Here is a 21,843-nt window from a genome sequence, read left to right on the forward strand (position 1 = left end):
TGGAAGACTGAACATCCTTTCTCGTTCCATGCAAACCGTGTGACAATACGACCTTTCAACTCTGCCAGTCTCAGCTAGTCTACATATATGCAGACAGGGAGAGCAGGTAGGGCTAGCAGAGTTGAAAGGTAATACTGGCACATGATTTTAATAGAATGTTGCTCAGTCCTGGAATGTAGGATTCTGCAAACAAGCTCAAGATAGCTCAGATTGAATAACAGAATCATTGCAAAAAAAGTTGGATATTTATAATATTGAGTTAATGGTAAAATGTAGAGTATGGCTGGAATCATCTTCAGCTTCAACGCTTAGGGCTGTAAAACCAATAATAAAAGATTGTGTTGGTTGAAGATATTCTGGAAATGTTGAGAATTGTAAGGAGCGGAGATGGGAATATTAATTACCAAAATAACGATTTTTGTCTAGATGTCGATCTGACACATGATGGTCCGGACCAGAGATATTCAAATACAGTCAAAGGATTATTGCAGGCTGGGAAGCAGGCACGATGTGTTTATCCGTGATATCAGCGGGGTGAATAAATGGCGTGGCCTTGTCCTTATGGCTGACTGGCTAAATTAATCCCCCCTCCCCGAAACACGAACTCATCTTGGGTTACAGGACAGGCAGGTGTGTCGCTCGGATCTCCTAATCCTCCCGAATGCAGGATTTAAAAGGAAGGGAAAACTCGAGCGGAATCGCGAGCGGCCACAGGTAGATCAGATTGCCATCTGCCCTGCAAAACTGCAGACGAGAATACTGAACGGGGATGTGGCATTGTTTCCATAGCAACGTTTATTATAGATCTGTCTATCTATTTATTTATTTCTTTATTTGCAAAGCCTTTTCTGAATAGATTTTGGAGAATAATAAAAAAAAAAAAAAAAAAAAAAAACGTGTCTGTTTAGATTCAAGATTGTTAACCCGTAGATCAACTGTTAGAGGGATATTTTCTAACACAGTTTTGCGTTTGTTTGTTTGTTTTGTGGTTACTAATTAACTGAACGAGAGTGAGACTGGCGCTCTCTCACACACACACACACACAGCCATACAAAGAGGTATGAAAATAACACACGATGTTTTAGATTTTCCCTGTACCTCAATTTATGTTTAGAAGTGCGTTACCAGCACAACGCGCGATCATTTATAACAGTGAGATCAATTATACAAAGAAAGAACGATAACGTAATTGCATTTTAAAGCAAATATTACGATTCCTGTTTTTATTTATTTATTTATTTAAAGGGAAATATTGAAATTGTCGGTCAGTTTGTGTGTGTGTGTGTGTGTGTGTGTGTGTGTGTGTGTGTGTGTGTGTGTGTGTGTGTTATAAACACATGATTTACCGCGATCACATTACTTTGCATTCAAGAGCCTTGTGCTGTATTATAGTTCGTTATCTTGCAAAATGTTCAGTTTGACGGCAAAACATTAACCAGGTCACTACGCATGAACTATTAACTAATATATTTAAACAGAATCCATATCGAATCTACATGAAAGAAAAACGACAGGCTTATTTATATTTAACATTTAATGAACACGAATACAGCAAGATCAGGCACTCGATTTACAATGAAATCATTATTTTATATAGACTGCTGAGCATACATTGTCCAGCTCTTCCTGTCCCATAAGAACGCCATTCATCTAAGTGACTGCAGTGCAAGTCCACCTGCGAGCAACAGGTGGCCACGAAATGCACATGTAATCATGTTAAAGTAATTGGGTAGAAAAACAGAGTCCGACGGGCCACTGCTTGGAGACACATTGCTGGGCAGCCGGGTGTAGAGATTGCATGCTTGAGGTGGCAAAGTGGTCTCCGGTCATATTAATCCATGCAGCGGCTTCATACATCTGTATAGGAGGGTTGGGACGAAACTGTGGACAATAGACCTCCATAGGTTAACATGAGTACCCTGTTGATAATCTTTAGGCAGTGCGCCGACACCCGCCCACATAAGCTTAACACACAGACATATCTGATAGTCTTACTCTTTTACACACACGTGATATATATATATATATATATATATCCAGTGGAAAGTGTACGGCGTGTTTTTTTTTTTTTTTTTTTTTTTTCTTGAAGGAATAAAACAAAACAATATGTAATATATATCCTTGTGTCTGGTTTGATTTTGTTGTTGTTCTGAAATGGATCTCGGTGGCATTTCAGGGTTCTAAATATTATTCGAATAGAATAATCGCATGTATTAATGAACCTTTTCTTGGTATCGTCCTGAATTGCGTACGCTTTCAGTGTACCTGACGCGGAAAGACTATCGTGCTGAACTGCAGAAGTCCGAGCGGCTCCCATCTGATACAAACGATCTGATATAAGGACATTTCAGATTGCTTTGCCATATCAATATCAGGGTCTGCTTCATACAATCACGTTTGTTTACTGGTTTCATGTTTTGAGTGCCCTCGTCTCTCGATCTGTACACAGGTGCAGTTTTGAAAGACAGTTTGGTTTGTAATGAAAACACTGAACGGATCACTGAAATACACACGCTACCAAATTAGTTCTGTTGAAATTATATATAGTTTTCAAATATTTTGTTTAAATGCGTTGACTTTGTGAATAATTCAATGTATATATCCATAATGCATTGGTCATGTTACAGGTCTTTCAAATACTCCCCAAGCAAATTCACAGCATTGAAATTCACAAAAGAATAAGGTGTTCTATTTTTTTTAATTACGCAGTGAATTCAAATGCAATATGATTAAGTATAGAGATCAGTTTATGAAACATTATTTCAAAAGTTTTCTTTGTTGCATTTTATAATGTGACCCAGTCCGCATGAGTAACCATTGGACCATATGTCGGCATCGTTTTACTGTTTATAGATATTGCATTTTTTTTACCACCTTCCAAAAAGCATTCGTACCAGGACCACCTACATGGAAGCTGAATTTGCCATTTCAGTTTGTGAAGCATATTATTTTATGATCTGGGTCTTTTGCCAAGACGATAGCTCGCCCACTTCTGCCTCCAACCTTCGCGTTGTCAGTGGACTTCTATTCTGAAAACGCCTTTGTAGAACTATGAGGTAATCAATATAAGTACCCAGCGAAACAGCTTATCTCATTGGTCCGTTTAAAGCCTTCCTCTTGGAAGACCCGCCCTCTTTTCTTTCCTGGGTGATATAAATATAATCCGCTAGAGCTAGAGGCAGAAGCGAGACCGAGGAGATTGGCAGACGGTGTGAAGTGAGAGAGGGAGAGGAAGAGGGTGAGGGAGAGGGAGGGAGGGAGAGAGAGAATGGGAGAGGGAGGGAGAGGGAGAGGCAGAGGGAGAGTGGGATGGTGAGGGAGATCGAGATGGTGAGGGAGAGGGAGGGAGAGAGTGGAAGAGGGAGGGAGGGGGATAGGCAGAGGGAAACGATTGCAGACTTTAGAAGTCTGCAAGGAGAAGCTAAGCAATCCGTTTCAGAGAGGCGAGGCAGGAGAAATCAAAAGGCGGAAAGAAGTTTCAGAAGACGGGGCCAGATCCACCTGTAGATCACTCGCTTCGGGGTCTCGCTGAACTGCAACCACTAGTATACCGGTAAGCAGAGCTGGCTCTCAAACTCGGACTGTGACACAGTGGTTCTGTACTAAGTAGCCAATATATGTGGAAATGTTTTATTGGTTAAAACGGCGTGCTCCGCTACACGGGCTAGATTATTTTCTCCTACATTATTTACAGTGCAAATATCGTCTATGCATCTGCTCCAATAACATGGGTTCTATTGAGTTAACAGAAGATTAATAACATTTAAGATCTAGTAGGTACAAAATATTAATTGTGCATGCTTTTTCATACCTGTCAATCATTACTGATGCCAGAATGCAGAGTTTCTTCCAGAACTGTACATTTTGTACATATTAGGTTTACTCTTTTCAGCTATTGCCAAAAAGTTTTGCAGCATCTAGAATTTAAGGATAATAGTAGTACAGCGTTTCATCTTAGTGTTTCGTTAAGTACATGGAAAACTACAAAGCGGCGGCGGTGTGTAATTCAATATGTTAACGTAACATTATTCCGCAGGTTTCATTCGACTTTATGAAGCAAAATGAGTTAATTCTTGTGATGCAAAACTTTTAGCCAGGGCTGTAGTTAGATAAAGCTGAAGGGACTTGTATTAATGTTTTATTAACAGAAATCTGAATTTTTGAATACGCAGGTCTTCTACTTCTCCAGCCTCGGTCTGGATTAAACCAAACCTTTCGGGGCAGCCCGTGTAGTGGTGACGCGCAGGCTTTGAAGTACAATGGGGTTCTGTAACGGTAACTTTCGTGACTGGCACAGTACTAAGACGGGTATCCCGTGTGTGCCAGTGCTGGTACCATTGCATGGCAAACATTAGCTTGTCACCCACTGCTCTTCCTGCGCGTCTTACTTATTTAAATATTTGGGGTCCGATTGCTCCTTTAGGGGTCCGTAGGTACGCACTCACAATGCCTGTCTGGAGAGATAACCCTCATGACTGCTACTAACACATTAGTACAGGTATCCTATTAAAAGTTGCAGCATGCTTTGTTTTTACTGGTGCAGAAGTGCAGAGAGCACCTTTCATTTAGTTTGGTCAGATTAGCAGGTTTTCTTTCTATCGTTTTACATAAAAAGGTTCCACATTAAGCACACGGTAAACGCTTCGTGAATAGGGCCCACAGAGGATATGTGGAAGTAATATCGCTATCTTTGCGTCATCCCCGATCCTGTTCTGTTTAGCCTTGTCGAGAAAAAAATAAAAATCCATGTTTTTGAAAACAGTACCCGTTTTTATTTATTTTTATTGTTATTTTTAATATTTTGTATTATTCTTTTTATTAATATTTCAGCTATTTACCCAGTAAAACTGTTTGAGAAATCTCGAGATAGATGCAGCTTGCTTCGGACGATGTTTAGCACATGTCACCAGAATCTTGAGAGATGCCCGTCCGCCGATAAGAATGGTCGTGCTACACTTACATTTCTGCTTATGCAGATGCGATGAAACTGTGTGACGGAGCCGACTGTCAGTCGTTTGGTGTGCAATAAACGAGCGAACGACGGGTGTAGGTAATCTACTTTTGAACTGAATCGATGTTCATTGTAAAAGTAATGGCAGTGGTATCGTTTTGGTTTCATCCAGGTGTTTAATTTATTTCGACAACCGTGTTCAAGAAAAAAAAAAAAAAAAAAAAAAAGTTTGTTTGACCCTCCTATAACGCACGGCTTTTTTTTTTTTTTTTTTTTTTTTTTTTTTTAAGTTGCGTTGGTTTAATATCAAGACAGCGAGCAACTGTGTAAATGTCATGATCTCTCTTGGAAATGAAAAGGGCCGCTGTTAGGTTTGAAATCCATGCTGGCTGCTAGTCTGTGCTGAATCAATCCAGCAAAGAGGAGATTTCAGCACTAGACTCTGGACAGCTCCCGGGACTCCCAGTTGACCCGCTCTGTGCTGAGCGGCGCCACCAGCTACAACTCAGGGTCCAGCTGTAAAAAGATAAGCTTTATTTATTTATTTTATTAAACTTATTTTTGTTATAAACCTATTGCTTTGAAATATTAAATGCACATTTACGTGTTTATTTGTTTTACAGAAAAAAGCGACACAATGGAAGAGCTGTTTAAGTTAAAATGTCCGAGGTTGTGCGCTGTGTTGTGATTTATGGTTACACTCAAATAATTTGATATCGATTATCAAGAGAAGAGTACCTGAATTTAATATAATATATATATATATATATATATATATATATATATATATATATATATATATATATATATATATATATACACACACACCATTTACAAGTCATTGTTACGGGTGAAACAAAAAAACGGTGAATATTATAATCCATTCAGACTCTTCTCGCTCAGTTCAATAACACAATTAAATCAAGCGGGTTTCAGATTTGAGTAAAATCTTGGTTAAAATGCGCGATTGAGTTCTAAACAGTTTCACCTGAATTCGTTGTAACTGAGTCACTGTTTTCAAATGTAGTTCTTCTAATGTCGGTATTTTGTATTCCCCGAACAATACTCATGATGTAAATACAAATATTCACTCTTTCAAAACACGGAAAATAATAATAATAATAATAATAATAATAATAATAATAATAATAAAATAATAATAATATACACTGTAAAAACCGTATTTTTACGCAAAATTTACCTTAATGTTGACATATTTTTTTTCAGTTTGTTCAATATTAGTGTAAAATATTTTTGAAAAAAAAAAGTTAATAATACAGAAATATACACTAGAACTATTCTACAAATATAGTGTTATTAAGTCAATATTAAGGTAAATTAACGTAAAAATACGATTTTTAAAGTACTTATTTTAAGCGTTGTTTTTAATTACAACAAATATGTGTTTGTTTGTTTGCTTGCTTTCTTGTTTTACCCTTGTAAACCAGTTGTCTTATCTCCCAGTAAGAATAAATTAATTCTTCTTCTTCTTCTTCTTCTTCTTCTTCTTCTTCTTTCTTCTTCTTCTTTTCTTCTTCTTCTTCTTCTTCTTCTTCTTCTTCTTCTTCTTCTTCTTCTTCTTCTCCTGTCATTTAGCAGATGCTTTTATCCAAAGTAACTTACAGAGACTGGGTGTAGAACTAAGGACTGTGTTAAGTAGGTAAAATAAATAAATAAATAACAAACACGTTTCATTTAAATCATAGTCACTCCGCTAGATAAAAGTGCTATCTAGTGTTAATTCAAAACGAGCCTTATTAATAAAAACAAAAACAACAACAACAATAATAATAATAATAATAATAATAATAATAATAATAATAATAATAATAATAATAATAATAATAATAATAATTTCAAAAGTTCCGTTCAGTCGCACAGGTCTGTATATTTTGCTGTAAGGCTTGCCTCTGTGCGCCGCTGGCCTTCAGATTCTATTAATAAAATCCATTCAAATGGGGAAATGCGCTTTACCAGAAACACAAGGTATATATATACCATGCATTAAGAGTGACTGCTTTGATTATCTGTACAGTATAAGCTGACAGTATTATGAGACAGTAAAAGTACAGTTTAAATATCAATATACCGATATTAAATTTCCCTAAAGGGTGCATGATTAGGGAGCTATTGATCCAAAAGAATAACACAACAACAATAATAATAATAATAATAATAATAATAATAATAATAATAATAATAATAATAATAATAATAATAATAATAATAATAATAATAATACATTAGCTGCAGCCTAAGCATACATGCAATGTTTGTTAAATAAATTCAATTTAAAAATAGCGTTGTGTCTCATTTTACATAAACAGTGCTAATGTTAGTTGACATGAAACGTGGTATATGGGGACGAGCTCTTAAAACGACTGCCTGTGTCATTTATTCAAAGCTGAACGTCCGCGTTTTCTTTTCTGTTAAGAAGAATTGATATATCTCAGCATAAGCATAAGACCACACTGCGTTTTTCCTCATGCGCAAACATTGCCGTGTTCATTTTTAACACAAACCTGCGAAATGTTTAAACAGAGCGCAAATCCCAGTACAAGTCTTCGTTCTGTAGTGCAGTTTTCTATTTTGGTGGAACCGGCGCAAATCGCTGAAAAGCGAGCCATTTAATAAGTCATTCAAAAGCAGTGGGTTTGTCAAGTGTGCAAGCCTAGTCTAGTGGCCCTGGAAATAACTGGCAAATTACACTGCCCTACAGGATGAGCAATTGAGGAGCCCTTCAAACTGGCTGATAGGAGAATTATTGAACAAATCAAAAATACTCATGCAAGTAATTTTTTTTTAATTTTTTTTTTTGAGCACGCCGGGCACCCAGTTGTCACGTCTCTCTGATTATTTATTTCGTCTTCCTGCAATCGCCGTGGGTTTGTATTTGAATACAGACATCACGACGTGTCCATGTGGATATTTTGTCTGCCACTGGTCTTGCTGTGCCGTTGCTGGAATCGTACTTTTTGAATAGACGTGAATAACTCCAATTTCCTGTTCAATCTAGGAGGAAGGCACGAGGATTAATTTTATTTTTTAGAGTTGATGAAATATATAAAGTAATGTGTGAGATTTAAGGGTATCCAAAAAAAATTAAAAAAAAAAACTGTAAAACCAGAATTGTGGCACATGCGTTTGTATAAATGGACTGGCCCTAACGTCTTTGTTATCAAAATTGTATTCTGACATTATGTAATATATAAAGGTTATCTCTTCTGAGTCTCCCGTCACAACTCGGAAACACAGCTGGATTTAGAGAGGTACACAGTGGCGGGAATCATTGCTATTTTACACATCTGACGTCCTGAAAGGTATTAGCGACGAATTGTGACTTTTTTTTTTTTTTCTTGAAAGTCCGAAAGACTAATTTGCAGGTAGGAGCTGTTTTTTTTTTTTTTTTTTTTTTGTGATGGTTTGAAAACGTTTACAAAACTATAATGTGAATCAATAAAGGGTTAATCGCCATGCAGTTCGTGCAGCGGCTGTCGGGGCGCTTTTGAAGCAGCGCGCAGAGGCTGGGTCGAGTGATCTGAGCCCAGGCTGGCTCTCCTCCGGGGATTGAAGTTAATCGAGGGGAGGGGGTCCGTTTCATCTCGAGGGTCTCTCTATCGCCCAGAATCAACCCGTTCTCTTTAATGTTGGCTTTCAAGGAAATCAAAGCGTGCCCCGCCTCTCCCGGCCTGGTGTGCGTTACAAATCATAAAGTCATCTTAGAGTCGACTCGCAGCTCCCCCTCCTTAGATTCATTTACACCAAGAATTTAACAAGAGCCTCGCCATCACCATACCGATCATTATAGCGAATGTTATATTTCATTTGGATAGCTGATGCAATTGATTAGACCAGAAAAGCAGACTGGCCTTCATACAGTATTGATAATTTTTGACACCACGTGTACCCCTCTTGTTTAAACGTCCTGACATTTATTTCTGTTGCATTGTTTTCCCTTCATAGATCAGACTATTTAAGTATTTTAAATTTCTCACACAGACAGGAAGGCGATGTCAGCCCTCCCTCCTAACCTCTCCGACCAGACGACCTTAAAGGAGTGGACATGTGTGCCTTTGGAGGTACACAAGATTACATTCTGTGATGTATTGTGCTCAGGACGTCATTGAGTAGGGTGTTGTGCGCAGTTACAATGCCTGTAATGTGTAAATATTTTTTTGCAAGATATATGTATGTACACAATTATATCAGGTTCAGGGTTAGGGTTAGAGTTCTGTGGTGAGAATTATTTTATGAAAGGAGAAACACGCTGAATAAAGCTGCCAAACCAGAAATAAACAAACTACGACTGTTAATACAGGGGCATGCAGGTTACTCTGGGCCTTATGTAATTTAAAATGTTACAGTTTTTCTTTTAGAAGACCATTGCTGGCGACTATCAGGAGTAAATATCTCCGAGAATCTATCCCATTGTGTCTCACCCACCATACCTTTGGGTTGAGTTTTAGCTGTGGTTTAAAATTGCGTTTTCAACACTAGTTTGACCCCTTCCCCATTTTTTCTATAGTGTAATATTCTATGCTGACAGTGGCCTTTAACAGTGAAAGAGATTAGGATTGCGAGAGGCGAAGCTGATCATACAGAGGCACTGTGGGGCAGAGCAGCCCCTAGAGCTGATAATATATTAATTACAGATCAGATGTGTTTCTTTCGCTGAAGCAGCCACATGCTCCCTTCCCTGAAGCCATTAGAAAATGAATCACTGGTGCTATCTCTCGCCCTCTCTCTCTACAGCCCTGTTGCATGGTTACCAGCCTTGCAAATAAAACACAGGAAATAAAGAGAAGGGAGGCAGCGCATTATCACTGTGTACTCAGTCCTCCCAGGGTAGATAAAACCTGCTGGACTGTTAGTGCTCCCCACTACCCTGCAGGACGGCTAGACCAGTGACTAGCAGGTACAGGGATTTGAAATGAAAAAAAGAAGGTAGCTAGGCTGGATATTGACTAATAAAAACAGAGAGGTGATTATCATAGATAACGGGTTCTATAGCGATTGACACACCTAGCATCCTAAAAGGGAAATGTTAAGGAACGAATTGCGCAACCCTCTAGAACAGCTGCAGCACCTTATTGACAGTGTTATGACGGGTGTTCTAATTTTTGGGGTGAATGATACTCAGTTCCCTCTGATAGTAATTTGAACATCTCATTTTCTGTTATTTTGAAATGGTATTGTATTAAGTTTCTTGGATACGTTTCTAAGGACCATTTTAATTCTGGTCATTCTTGACGCGGACAGTATTACCGCTGTTATATTGCTATTGAACTGGTTTGAAATGAAACATGAAGGGGCAATGAACACAAGAGTATATAATGGGGGATCCTTTATCAGGCCTTTCCAGTAGAGGGTGTCCCAAGAGACAGCATGAAAGCAACTTTCAACCCAGCGCTCTCGAAGAATACATTTACAGGTCTCAGACCTCAGACCTCGTGATGTGAATATGGGTGCTTCCAAGACTGCCAGGGGACTAATTGCTCTGTAGAAAGGAAGGTTCGTTTTTAATGTCTTGTTTGTTTAAAGCTGCAGCGTTCTCTGGGTAATTACAGAGTGACCTCCCCCTGCCTCCCTCCCTTCTCCATCAGTAAAGGGCTAGCATGCCTTCAAGTGTTAGGATGGAAAGCTAGACAGTAGGGGGTCGGGGTAGGGTTAATGGGGGGGGGGAGTATGTTCGGCATTATACAGTAGGAGTGCTTTGCACTTCCCAGAATCTGTGCCCCGCGGTTATAAAAATGAGACAGGGTCGTGACTGTGAACACTTCATTCATTGCTTCTCCCAGCTCGGACTGGCTCCATTTATAGAGTGAGAATTGAAAAATATTGAGTTTTCCAATGTCTTTCTTCCAGGTAGCTGGGCGACCCCAGTTCGGTGAACGGGGGAACGGTGCACCCTGGTGGCAGGAGGGCTGTACTGCAACGTGTAAGTATAACTAGACTGCTTTAAAGATAGTGATAGTAGACCGTGCACCCTTTGTTCAGAAAACCTTCCATTTATTTCAATTGTTAAGGGGAAATAATAAGACTTTATATATTTACTTTTCAGCAAACTGCAGGGTTTAGTGTTCTGTTAAATAAATCTGCAGACCTCTGTGCTCATAATGAACCAGGGTTGTCTACAAGTGTTATTTATTCATACAGAATAAATAACACTTAGCCAGAGAGAGATAGAGAGAGAGAGTGATGTAGAGGAGTCCTGTTATAGAGGTGACCATTGGCTGCACAGTCGTGCGTTTTGTGAATAAATATATACATGGATAAGCATTGCAGCGTGAGTGTTTTAATCCTTTTAAAGAAACCCATTCATTCACGGCAGCAGCTGTATCTTTTTTTGTGACAGGCAAACAGAGTGCAAGGGTTGCATCAGTACTTTCCATTCTCTCTACATGTTCAATCTTTTAACACAAAGGGTTCACCTATCCCACACACAAACCCCTCCCTGCTGTCTGTGAATAGGCCTGGTGTGTTGCTATGGCGATCAGGGATGCTATTTCCCCCCTCGTCTCCTGTGGATGTCTTTTCCTCCTCAGCAGTGAGCTCTTTGTGTTTGTTTTTTGTATTATTGGTAACAGTGACACCTTTTTGATTGCTTGAAAACGGGAAGTCTAGATGTACAACCCACACGTGCCCACACACACACACACACACACACACACACACACACACACATGAAATTACATTGATTAAGCTCAGTGGGAAGTGAGGGTAATTCTCCAGCAGTGTAGAGCTTCCAGGACCTGGCTGGTTAATTACAGTTAATAGCAATTCCTGAATGCCATGATATTTCACTGCTCCACACTTCCACCTTTCGTAATTGCAGTGACCTACATTCCACATCGAGGCAGACTGTTAGTATACATTCAGCTAGACACAAACGCTGCAGCCTTTGCATTTTACTGATTGAAGTATTTTACACAGAACTGACTCCTTGGTGTCTTGCCTATGTTCGTCTGTGATAACTATTGCACACGTACACAAAGTGCCTCTCGCTAGATGGCAGTATTAAGCCTCACAGACTTGGTGTTTTGGGTACATCAGTCCAAGGTGAAATCAGGCATGGGTCCGTTGCCAGGTAACAGGGAGGAGTTGTTATGAACGCCATGGCAACAGTGCCATGTGGCAGATCTATGGGATTGGAATCAGCTGCTGTATGTCGTTTGCCACTCCATTTACTAGGCTTTCACTGGAGCGGCAAGCTTTTTAATCTGATGACCCTGCACTGTTAAAGTGAGGGGAACATATGCTTCTGTTCACTAGAATGAAAACAGACTCCTGTGCAAACAGCTTCAGAAATGCATGCATTATATCACAGAGCAAACACTGTGCATATGCCGCTTCATTCTTTTTAACACAGACTCGCAGGCAAACAGTTTAAGTACACAGAAAACGCTGTTCGTGTTTTAATCACATGAAAATACAGGGACTTTTGTCATTAGCCTTTCTGCTTATGTTTCCGCCAGGGTTGTTTTACACAACCCCACGCGTAGAACTGTCAATCGTTCCTGTTTAGCAGATGATTTAATTCATTAAAAAAATAGTCTTATAAGATGTGTCGAAGTTTGCACTACTGTTGTGAAATTTGCAGGCTTTGGCACAATGGAAATTGGAAGGGAGTGTAGGGTGTCCTTCTGGCACTGGGTGCCCCCAGTGTGTCCTTCTGGTTTCAGCCTGCCTGCACTCCTCGACCCCTGGCCCTGATGCTGTGTGGAAGACTAGTGATTTTGTTGTTTTTTTGCTGATAAAGGTGACAACAAGTCACAGTCTCCCATCCAGAGCAGGGCTTCAGCTCAACGGCGTAGGGGAATTATTTCTTTTTTCTCTTTCTTTCTCTTTTGTTTCTCTCTCTTTCTTCACAGTGGCTCAGATGTAATGGAAGTGAACACATCTATACATACAAGCATCTCTCAACATGTTCACATGTGTCTGTCACACGCTAGAGTTTTTACATGTATCTGGAGAACCGGAGGTGTGTTTGTGATGGTTCCCGGAGCATGTATGCACTGTCTGTGTGACTTGGTGTAAAGGCATGTTCCACCACTCTGCTGTTTTAGATTGGCAAACAAAGACCCCCTGTAACACACAGAGGAACAGACGACCTATCAGCACCTCTTCGTCACAGAACGACTCAATCTCCCGGTTTAGCACCCACAGAGTCACATTTTGGCATGGACCCGTGGTTTGTGTTGAATTCGTTCTGGTCAGCTGAACAATTTGAAAGACACACACTGCAGGAGTCGGTATGAGCTGCAGTGGTGGTCTAGAATGTCCTGTGCAGGCACCTGTCAAGTTTCAGGTGTGACACTGAGTTGAAATGTACTGCAGAATTCCAATATCTAAGTGAATCATTTGCTCAGGGTGTTTTAAAAGACAGACGCACTGGGCTTATTTCCACCGATCACTGCAGGGTGGAGGGAGGGGTGAGAGAGGTTTACAAACAATGAGAACCTGACGCGTTGCTCAGATCTTCCCAGTTTATTCTCAGTGGTGGCTCCTTTTCTCCCTTATGAATAAATTGTCACACAATCAATGTACAGTAACAACTGTGAATGATATCTGGGAAACAGAGTTGAATCTCGACCTTGCCCAGGCATGGATGTTCATCACAACTGCTGGACTCGTGCTGTATCTGTTAACGAGACCCTAATAGTGAAACTCCAGATGTAGGTGTTCAAAATAAACTTGATTATGTTATTGCACATGCCTCCCCTGTTATTGTAAAACAATGTATTGTATTATCACTACCTGCTGAAGAAATACAGATTGGGGTTATATTTAAAAGTATGTTGTCTTTGGAAAAAGTTTGGAACATTAGTGGACAGTGTTTGAAGTTAATGCATCACCTGGCAAATACACTGAGCTGTATAAAAAATTGTATCTATCTCTTATTCCTACAAGCCTGGTGTTAACATTGAGCATGGCTGTAGAATGTTCAGTCAATACACTGCAGATCAATCAGTCCAATGAACAAGGACAGAATATTCCGCAGTGCAAAGCTAACATCCTGCTTCTTAGTATCAATTAGGATATTATTCGAGACCTCAAGGGTGTTTGTTTGGTTCACAAGTCCCTGGAGAGCTGGGAGGGGAGCAGTTGCCTAAACAATGCCAGCCTCTGTGCTATGAACTCAGGAAGGTAATTAAAAAGCTACCTGCAGAGCCAGCCCAACGAATTACAGTGGAACACGATCACATGCTGTATTTAAATACTGCTTTCGCAGCGGATTCACATTAGAAAGACAAAGAACCTGCTTCATGTGTTGTAATCTTTTTTTTATTTTTATTTTTATTATTTTTGTAGGAGGAGGAAAGGGCTGACAGGCTGGAATGTTTTGGAGCGCACTTCAGGCAAGAGAGGAGCTTCTCTGAAAACGAAGACATCTCATGTTTCTGTTTCATGTTATAATTATATAATTAAATCCAATAAGAAAGCTCTTTAAAATATCGTTGAGTTATAACACGGAAAGGGTTTGGGCATTTCCTTTTTAAAGACTGACTCCTTTATAAAAGTAAGCCACAATCAATGTTGATTACAAGGCGTTTGTGTATGTGTGTGTGTGTGTGTGTGTGTGTGTGTGTGTGTGTGTGTGTGTGTGTGTGTGTGTGGTCAAATGCTGTGCTTTTCATCAGCTATGTGCAATGTAATCTTACATTTTAAAAGCAAGCCTATATTGTACATAATTATTTTAAATGTACCTGTGGCTGAAACAGCAGTGGTATGATTGTCAAGGTGAAAAAGCCCTCTCATGAGTTTACACACATAAATACCAGAAACACCAAAAGAATAATATATAATAAAATAATAATAAATTAAATGACAACCCATAGCTGTGTTGTATAAAGAAAAAAAAAAGAACGGCATTGTGATTGAGTGAGTCATTTACAGAGATATATAGATAGAGAGAGAGAGAGAGAGAGAGAGAGAGAGAGAGAGAGAGAGAGAGAGAGAGAGAGAGAGAGAGAGAGAACAACGTGAAGCCCACAAACAACATGCAGAAAAACCGAGGTACTGACACGGGAGTACAGTTCATTCACTGACCACAGGAGGGCAGTGTTGTGTACATGCAGCTAGCCAGCGTGCAGCACATTGCTGAAGCCACCCCGCCTGTGTTTTCTGCCCATGGTTTCCCAGCAGAATTGATTCAAGGTCGTGCAGATTGCTTGTGGCTGCCTGCCCCTCAGAGGGAGGGCTTTGACATCCAATATTTGGAGCACAATTTCAATTGGATTTCTCTTGCCTCGCCACTTATAGGAAGCATGGAGGCAGTGAAATGGTTCTGTTAAGGTGACTTTAGCTGAATTCAAACAGCAATACACAGTATTGCAATCATAAAACATGATTAAACAATGCTAAAGACTGTAGTTTACGTCGTCATAGCTACGCTATGTGGTACTCCTAGCGGTAGAGGCCAGGCCCGGCGTTGTGGGCCGGCCTTAGGGGGCCTGGCCCGTCCAGTTTAGGTCCAGTGACCCGCCCGGAGGGGGGGGGGGGTGGGGGGTGGTGTCCCCCCCCCCCCGTTTCTGATTCTAAATTGATAGAAACAATCTTGCCATAAGAAATCATTAATCAAATCAAATTAACGCACAATAATAACAATTTTAAAAAAATGTCTAGTTGCTTCTGGTGTTTGGAAACCCGTTGGCAGAGTTGCTCTATCGGGTTGTTTACAAGAGCGCATGCATTGGGGTGGGGGGTCTGTTTATTGCAGTCTCTGTGGAGGGCTGCTCACTGTATGATTGTATTCGGTTCAAGTAGTGATGCTCAGACACAAAGTTGTTGCTACACTTGTATACACTTAAAATAATATTTATTTATGTGTTTATTGTCGTCACAATTAAGTAAAATAGTAAATAGAAAATGCGTCTGCTCTAAATAAGTGAATGCTTGTCTCCCCCCCCCCTCTCTTTGCGTTCATGCTGCTGCCGGTCCTGGTTAGAGGGCGTGTCTGTGTGATTTTTTTTTAAGAAGCAAGCCCTGGTATTTGAAGCGCTGGTTTTATATTTCTTTTCCACACAACGTGGCAACTGCAAGATCAGTGTTTCACATGAGAACAGCGTTAGGAACAGCTCGTCCCCGACGCTGGAAATTCAAGACCGCGTCTTCTGCAACATTGCTTGTAGAGCACTGACGGTCACTTGAAAAGTCTGCAAAAAACATCACACACTATAATGACGTTTCAGTTTCTGCAAAGCACACACGTTGCTTTGTTTTTTAAAAAAAATTAAATATGCATTAAGCGACAGCAACCTGCACCCCCACCCTCAGGTTTAAGGACCACCCCTAACTTCTTGGTAAACTTTTTAGTCTCAAACCGATTCTCCTCACAGCTGTGTACGAATTTCAACGCTCCCGAGTATTATTTTTTGTTTTGTTTTTGTTTTAAAGTAATCAGTTATTTTTATTTTTATTTTTTTAATATAATTTGATCTTGTTTTAACTATGGAGCATGCAGCAAGTACAATGCCGGAGAATGTCGACTGTCTGGACAATCTCATTCAATCGTTACACGAAGTTTTCTCCGCTGATGAGGTAGACATAGAAGAAGTGAAGACGCTCATGGAGTCTTATAAGAGTAACCCCAAAGACTGGATGAAATTTGCTAAATTTGACAAACACAGGTAATTCACACGCACACAGAAAAAGTAAATGTATGAACAAAGAGGCATTTCAATTGCATGATTCTGGATGACCAAAGGCTGAAAACATTGACTGCTTTTGATTATAAACTGGGGATTTGAGCGATCGTAGAATTTTGGTAGTTCATAGATCTTAAGATCTGCGGTGCCGGAGTTCACTTTTCTTCCCAGTAAAACCAGGCGTGTTTCCCGGGATGAAGACCTGTGTGAGGGTGCCGGCATGTCTATGCAGGCTGAACCCAGTGTAATTGAAATGGCTATGGTGTAATCATTCGAGAAAGAGATACAGAGAGAACCTTTGCGTTAGTTAGCCACTCTAGAATACTGACGTTGCACAGCACACCGTGAGCTATTTAATTCACAATATTTCAAAAATGCGTCTGGACAGTTAATATCCCGTGTAACCCAACACACAACATCTACACAACAATAAACAAAAATACAATTCAGTCACTTAACTGTAAAAATAAGGATTAGTTGCACTACCTTTTAAAAGTGAGAAATCTGTAATAACTAATATGAGGTCGTTATGAAAAGATCGGCACCCACAGGGCATGGATTATAATCAAACAGTAACCTCCATGGAATGCTATTGCCACTAAACACCCTTTCAACAGGGACGCTAATGTGTTTTCGATAGGGCTCTGTGTGCAAAAGATTACATAACAAAGTGACCTCACAGTGTTCCACCGCTCTCCAGAACATTCCAATACTGGTAACTGGGCAGGATTCCATATTGCATACAGCTGTGGAACCTTCTAGCAGTATAATGTGGTCAATGCATTACTATACCCTCTAGTGAAAACGTATGTTATAATGCCCAACTCACTCTACTGTCGCTCAGATACACCAGGAACCTTGTGGACGAGGGGAACGGGAAGTTTAATCTTATGCTCCTGTGCTGGGGAGAGAGGCACGGCAGGTAAGCAGGGAACACTGTTATCTCCACTAGTGCTAATCTCTTGCCAGGATCTGTTGCTAATGGGCTCTGTGTTCTACACACAGCTTTCTGTAAAAGTAAACCCAACACAGCAAACACAACTTGCACTGCCTGCAGTGGGCTGCTTTGTCAATGCTAGTTATTAAAGGCTTGTATTTAAAATGTCTTGCTGCTCCTATGATTTCAGACAGAAAAGAGCCAAGTACAGTTTAAGCTAAAAACAGTTCCTCAAGTACAGTAGCTGTTGATGTGTCCTGTTTCTATAGGTGTTGAGTGCTGTTCCCCACACCCCCCTCCCTCCGCCTCTCTCTCTCCACTCTGCAGCAGTATTCACGATCATACAAACTCCCACTGCTTCCTCAAGCTGCTGCAGGGCAGACTCAAGGAGACGCTGTACGACTGGCCCGAGGACCAGCGCTGCAAGCAGGAGCTGCAGAAGAGATGTGAGATCAACTTCGAGGAGAATCAGTGCACCTACATCAATGGTAAAACTAGAAGCAGACCAACGCTGTCTGAAGTGTACCCGCGTGTAGAAAATGTAAAACCTACAGTACATTTTCATCAGTATTGTGATCACTGTATTAGTATGGCTTACCGTATGACGGGGGGGGGGATATGCATTTGAAACCTTGTTGTTTTGTTTCCAGACTCTATTGGGCTTCATCGGGTAGAGAACAGCAGTCACTGTGACCATGCGGTGAGCCTGCACCTCTACAGCCCGCCCTTTGATACCTGCCACACCTTCGACGAGAGGACGGGCCACAGGAACTCTGTCAAGATGACCTTCTGGAGCAAGTATGGAGAGAGGACCCCCTACGTGAGTCCCACTTCCATTCATAACTTGCTCCTTCACTTAACTGTGCCACGTTGCCCATCTTGGTTGGGTACCCACAGGCTTTTGCCCTGCTGCAGGTTTAGGAAGGAAAATCGGATGGGTTTAGCTTGCCTCATTGTCTTCAGCGTCCGCTCAGGTCATGCTCCCAACAAGTCCAAGGGGAGATTTCCCCGGCTGGGTCCGTCCCACTGCAGTTCAGCAGCTTGATAATACCCGTTGTTTAGACTGGCTTTGACAGCCCAAGGGCGCCTGTTGATCTGCAGTCCTTCTAACTGCAGCAGTGAGGCAACATTCAAACTGAGGAAAACAAAAACAGGGGGTTTCAGACGATCCCCTCCTCTCAACAGGAGGCCTATAAATAGCCTTAACCCTCGACCTTGACTGGAGGTGTGCGGCAGAGTGAAATTTCACTCCCTTCCTGCTGCTAAGGTTCTGTTCCACTGAGGAGTATAATCCAGCTTTAGTTCTGTTCCACTGAGGAGTATAATCCAGCTTTAGTTCTGTTCCACTGAGGAGTATAATCCAGCTTTAGTTCTGTTCCACTGAGGAGTATAATCTGGTTTTAGTTCTGTTCCACTGAGGAGTATAATCTGGTTTTAGTTCTGTTCCACTGAGGAGTATAATCTGGTTTTAGTTCTGTTCCACTGAGGAGTATAATCCAGCTTTAGTTCTGTTCGACTGAGGAGTATAATCTGGTTTTAGTTCTGTTCCACTGAGGAGTATAATCTGGTTTTAGTTCTGTTCCACTGAGGAGTATAATCTGGTTTTAGTTCTGTTCCACTGAGGAGTATAATCTGGTTTTAGTTCTGTTCCACTGAGGAGTATAATCTGGTTTTAGTTCTGTTCCACTGAGGAGTATAATCTGGTTTTAGTTCTGTTCCACTGAGGAGTATAATCCAGCTTTAGTTCTGGTTCTCGAGACAGGAGGTGAATGAAGTACGATCCAGCAGTTTGAGTTGTCCCTCCTTCCTCAGTACAGCCTGGTATTTTTTCAGGGGAACTGACATGCTGTAAGTTTTTAGTTTAGTTGTAATTTATTTGCTGTGTGCCCACAGGGCCAGAAGACTGTGTGCTTTTCCAGAGTTCCTGAAATGTTTTTGCATGTGTGTTTCCATTGGTGCATTGGGACTGTTCAAACAGCCTGTGGAATAAAGATAGCATTCCATATTCCTGTCAAAACACATTTATTGTCTGGAGTATAGGAATATTCTCTTCAAAAGGACGGTTTGAAATTGCATGTTTTGTGATATGGGCTCCCATGAGATATTACCCCATTCATTAAAATACCATTTTGAACAATCAAAGGGTAACAGACCCAAATGTTTGACTTGATAAGAAATCTCTTGCTGGAGTCGGCAAAGAGCCAGTGCAGGTATGTTGGGCTGTGGGTCAGCTTCTTCGAATGACAACATTCATTGTGTTATTGTCATTGTCAATAAGGTATAAGACTCAGCTTACATGTATTTGATTTCAAGGCACAATCTTACAGGTGTTGCAGTTCAGTTATGTAAGGCAGTCACTGACATCAAACACCAGATTCCTGATTCCTTCAGGGGGTGGATAGGAGATCTGGAGGTGTAGGAATCTCAGCTCGGGGTGTCTCATTACTACCCTTAAACTGAAAACAAATCGTTTAAAGCAAGGTGGGGTCCCTTAACTATTTCCTTTTATCTTCTGTACCTGACCAAAAAAACAATTTCCATCAAACAAGTCATCATGCTTCTATCTCAGCCATCACCTTACAACATAATAAATACAAATATCGATCAATATATGAATATTCTCTTGCTAAAGTTTGATATAATGCAACTGTCACGTGTTTGAACTTGTCTTTCGTTCACTCGGTCATTTCCACTGGATCTTCTATCATAGTTCACCGAGAACGTAATTCAAACTACTGTCACTTATTCTCCACTCAGAGCTATCAATCTCTCTCACTCCAGTTGCTGGTCCACTTGGTGTACATGAGCATCACATTTCTGTACACATGTGACTATGATTCTATGCTTACAATTTTTTTTTTGTATTTATTTATTTGTTTATTTTAGGGAACGGCTTCATCAAAAGAGAACAACTGACTTTAGGACCAATGAAATACTGGAGTTCGGACTGGATTGAAAGAATGCTATTGGGTTCTGAGACGAGACCATCCTAGTTACTGTACAGCACTCTGTGTCCACTGAAACCTTGAAAATGCAATCGCATGCAGAATTGCAGGACTCGAGAAGAATATTAAAACTATTCTTCTTAAAAATATATATATTAAAAAAAGCTTTTATTATCAATATTGTTATTTGTTTAGAAAAATAAGTAGTGAAAACAAAATGCATGTTTTTAACGGGAACCTCTTGTCTCACAGACCACTAAGCTAAACAAGCACGGGCCCTTACCACGTTGTTGTATTTTGTTAACAATAAAATCCAAACTGAATTTTATTATTATTATTATTATTATTATTTATTATTATTATTATTATTATTATTATTATTATTAATTTTATTCATTTTATTTTTTTACATGGGCAAACTTGTCATATTTAGCAGGGACTTGCTGTATCATGTAGGCGTGCAAAGTAAGCGTGCAATCTGGCGCCCTCTGGTGTTGTAAACCTTACTGTGCTTTAAACTAATAATTGGTTTTTTTGGGGTTTTTTTTAAGTAGGTTACACCAGCGCTTCTCAGCCCGGGTCCTATGGGACCCCTTCCGGCTTTCATTCCAACTGAGCTCTCAATTACTTAACTAAACCCTTAATTGATCTAATAATTAGCTTAATTACGGCTTTTTGATTGTTCTGAGCTCCTAAAAAGTTGCAGATTTCGAGTTACTACAGGGACCTGGAATCCAGTGTTTATTGAGGCCCAGTGTCTCAGTCAATTCAAACAGAGCATCAAGGCTGCTCCAGTCGAATCAGTTCACTGATTCTGGCAGACAGGAAAGGGTCTGTAGATTACACAGCTGTACAAATGCCAGGAGCAAAGTCTCTAGCAAATGAATAGCTGCGTTCTGATTTTCTTTTCCATGTAAAAGTTTAGCCCCACTTGGTTTAAGAGGATTTATTATTATTATTATTATTATTATTATTATTATTATTATTATAATAAAAATAATAAAACCAATTGACCAAATTAAACTTAATTAATACCGATTCGTAACACCCAGAGATCTCTATTCTCAGTATACACACACACACACACACACACACACACACACACACACACACAATAAAACACCTCATATCACATGTTTCCAAAGGGGGAAATAGAAAATTAGTAAACATTAGTTTGTTCTTCAAAAACAATTCCCCGATAGCAACTGATCGCTCGACGATACCATTATAATTATGTTCTCGGATACTCCCTCAGGAGTCGACCGTGCAACCGATGGTTTCAAAGTTGACTCAAAGACATCGTGTTCACTGTCACAATTATTCAAGTAGTCGTAATCAATGTACGTACATCATGCATTACG

At 40.2% G+C, this 21,843-nt stretch overlaps 1 protein-coding gene and 1 long non-coding RNA gene across 3 annotated transcripts; both read left to right on the forward strand.

Moving 5' to 3' along the window:
* The first annotated feature begins 3,323 nt into the window (after positions 1 to 3,323).
* Positions 3,324 to 14,889, forward strand: LOC121301355. Its single transcript, XR_005947612.1, has 4 exons — positions 3,324 to 3,554; positions 8,952 to 9,031; positions 10,818 to 10,890; positions 14,265 to 14,889. It is a non-coding gene; the product is annotated as an uncharacterized LOC121301355 (long non-coding RNA).
* Positions 14,890 to 16,143: 1,254 nt separating this feature from the next.
* Positions 16,144 to 20,810, forward strand: LOC121301124 (cysteine dioxygenase type 1-like). 2 transcript variants are annotated; one of them, XM_041230245.1, is made up of 5 exons: positions 16,146 to 16,582; positions 17,445 to 17,522; positions 17,865 to 18,025; positions 18,188 to 18,357; positions 20,424 to 20,810. In XM_041230245.1, exons 1-5 carry the CDS (start codon positions 16,404 to 16,406, stop codon positions 20,451 to 20,453), a joined length of 618 nt encoding a protein of 205 aa, XP_041086179.1. In that variant the 5' UTR covers positions 16,146 to 16,403; the 3' UTR covers positions 20,454 to 20,810. The 2 variants fall into 2 exon arrangements, with proteins under 2 accessions (XP_041086180.1, XP_041086179.1); XM_041230246.1 differs by lacking the exon at positions 17,445 to 17,522 and having other exon boundaries at positions 16,144 to 16,582.
* The last annotated feature ends 1,033 nt before the right edge of the window (positions 20,811 to 21,843 follow it).

The sequence above is a fragment of the Polyodon spathula genome, chromosome 27 (assembly GCF_017654505.1).
Source record: "Polyodon spathula isolate WHYD16114869_AA chromosome 27, ASM1765450v1, whole genome shotgun sequence".
In the NCBI taxonomy this organism is placed as follows: Eukaryota; Metazoa; Chordata; class Actinopteri; order Acipenseriformes; family Polyodontidae; genus Polyodon; species Polyodon spathula.

Bases quoted from the DNA above. Each gene is read 5' to 3' on its own strand.
- LOC121301124 (XM_041230245.1), top strand. From the start codon at position 16,404: ATGGAGCATGCAGCAAGTACAATGCCGGAGAATGTCGACTGTCTGGAC. The intron at 16,583-17,444 runs GTAATTCACACG...ACTGTCGCTCAG, and splicing joins GCTAAATTTGACAAACACAG to ATACACCAGGAACCTTGTGG. The intron at 18,358-20,423 runs GTGAGTCCCACT...TGTTTATTTTAG, and splicing joins ATGGAGAGAGGACCCCCTAC to GGAACGGCTTCATCAAAAGA.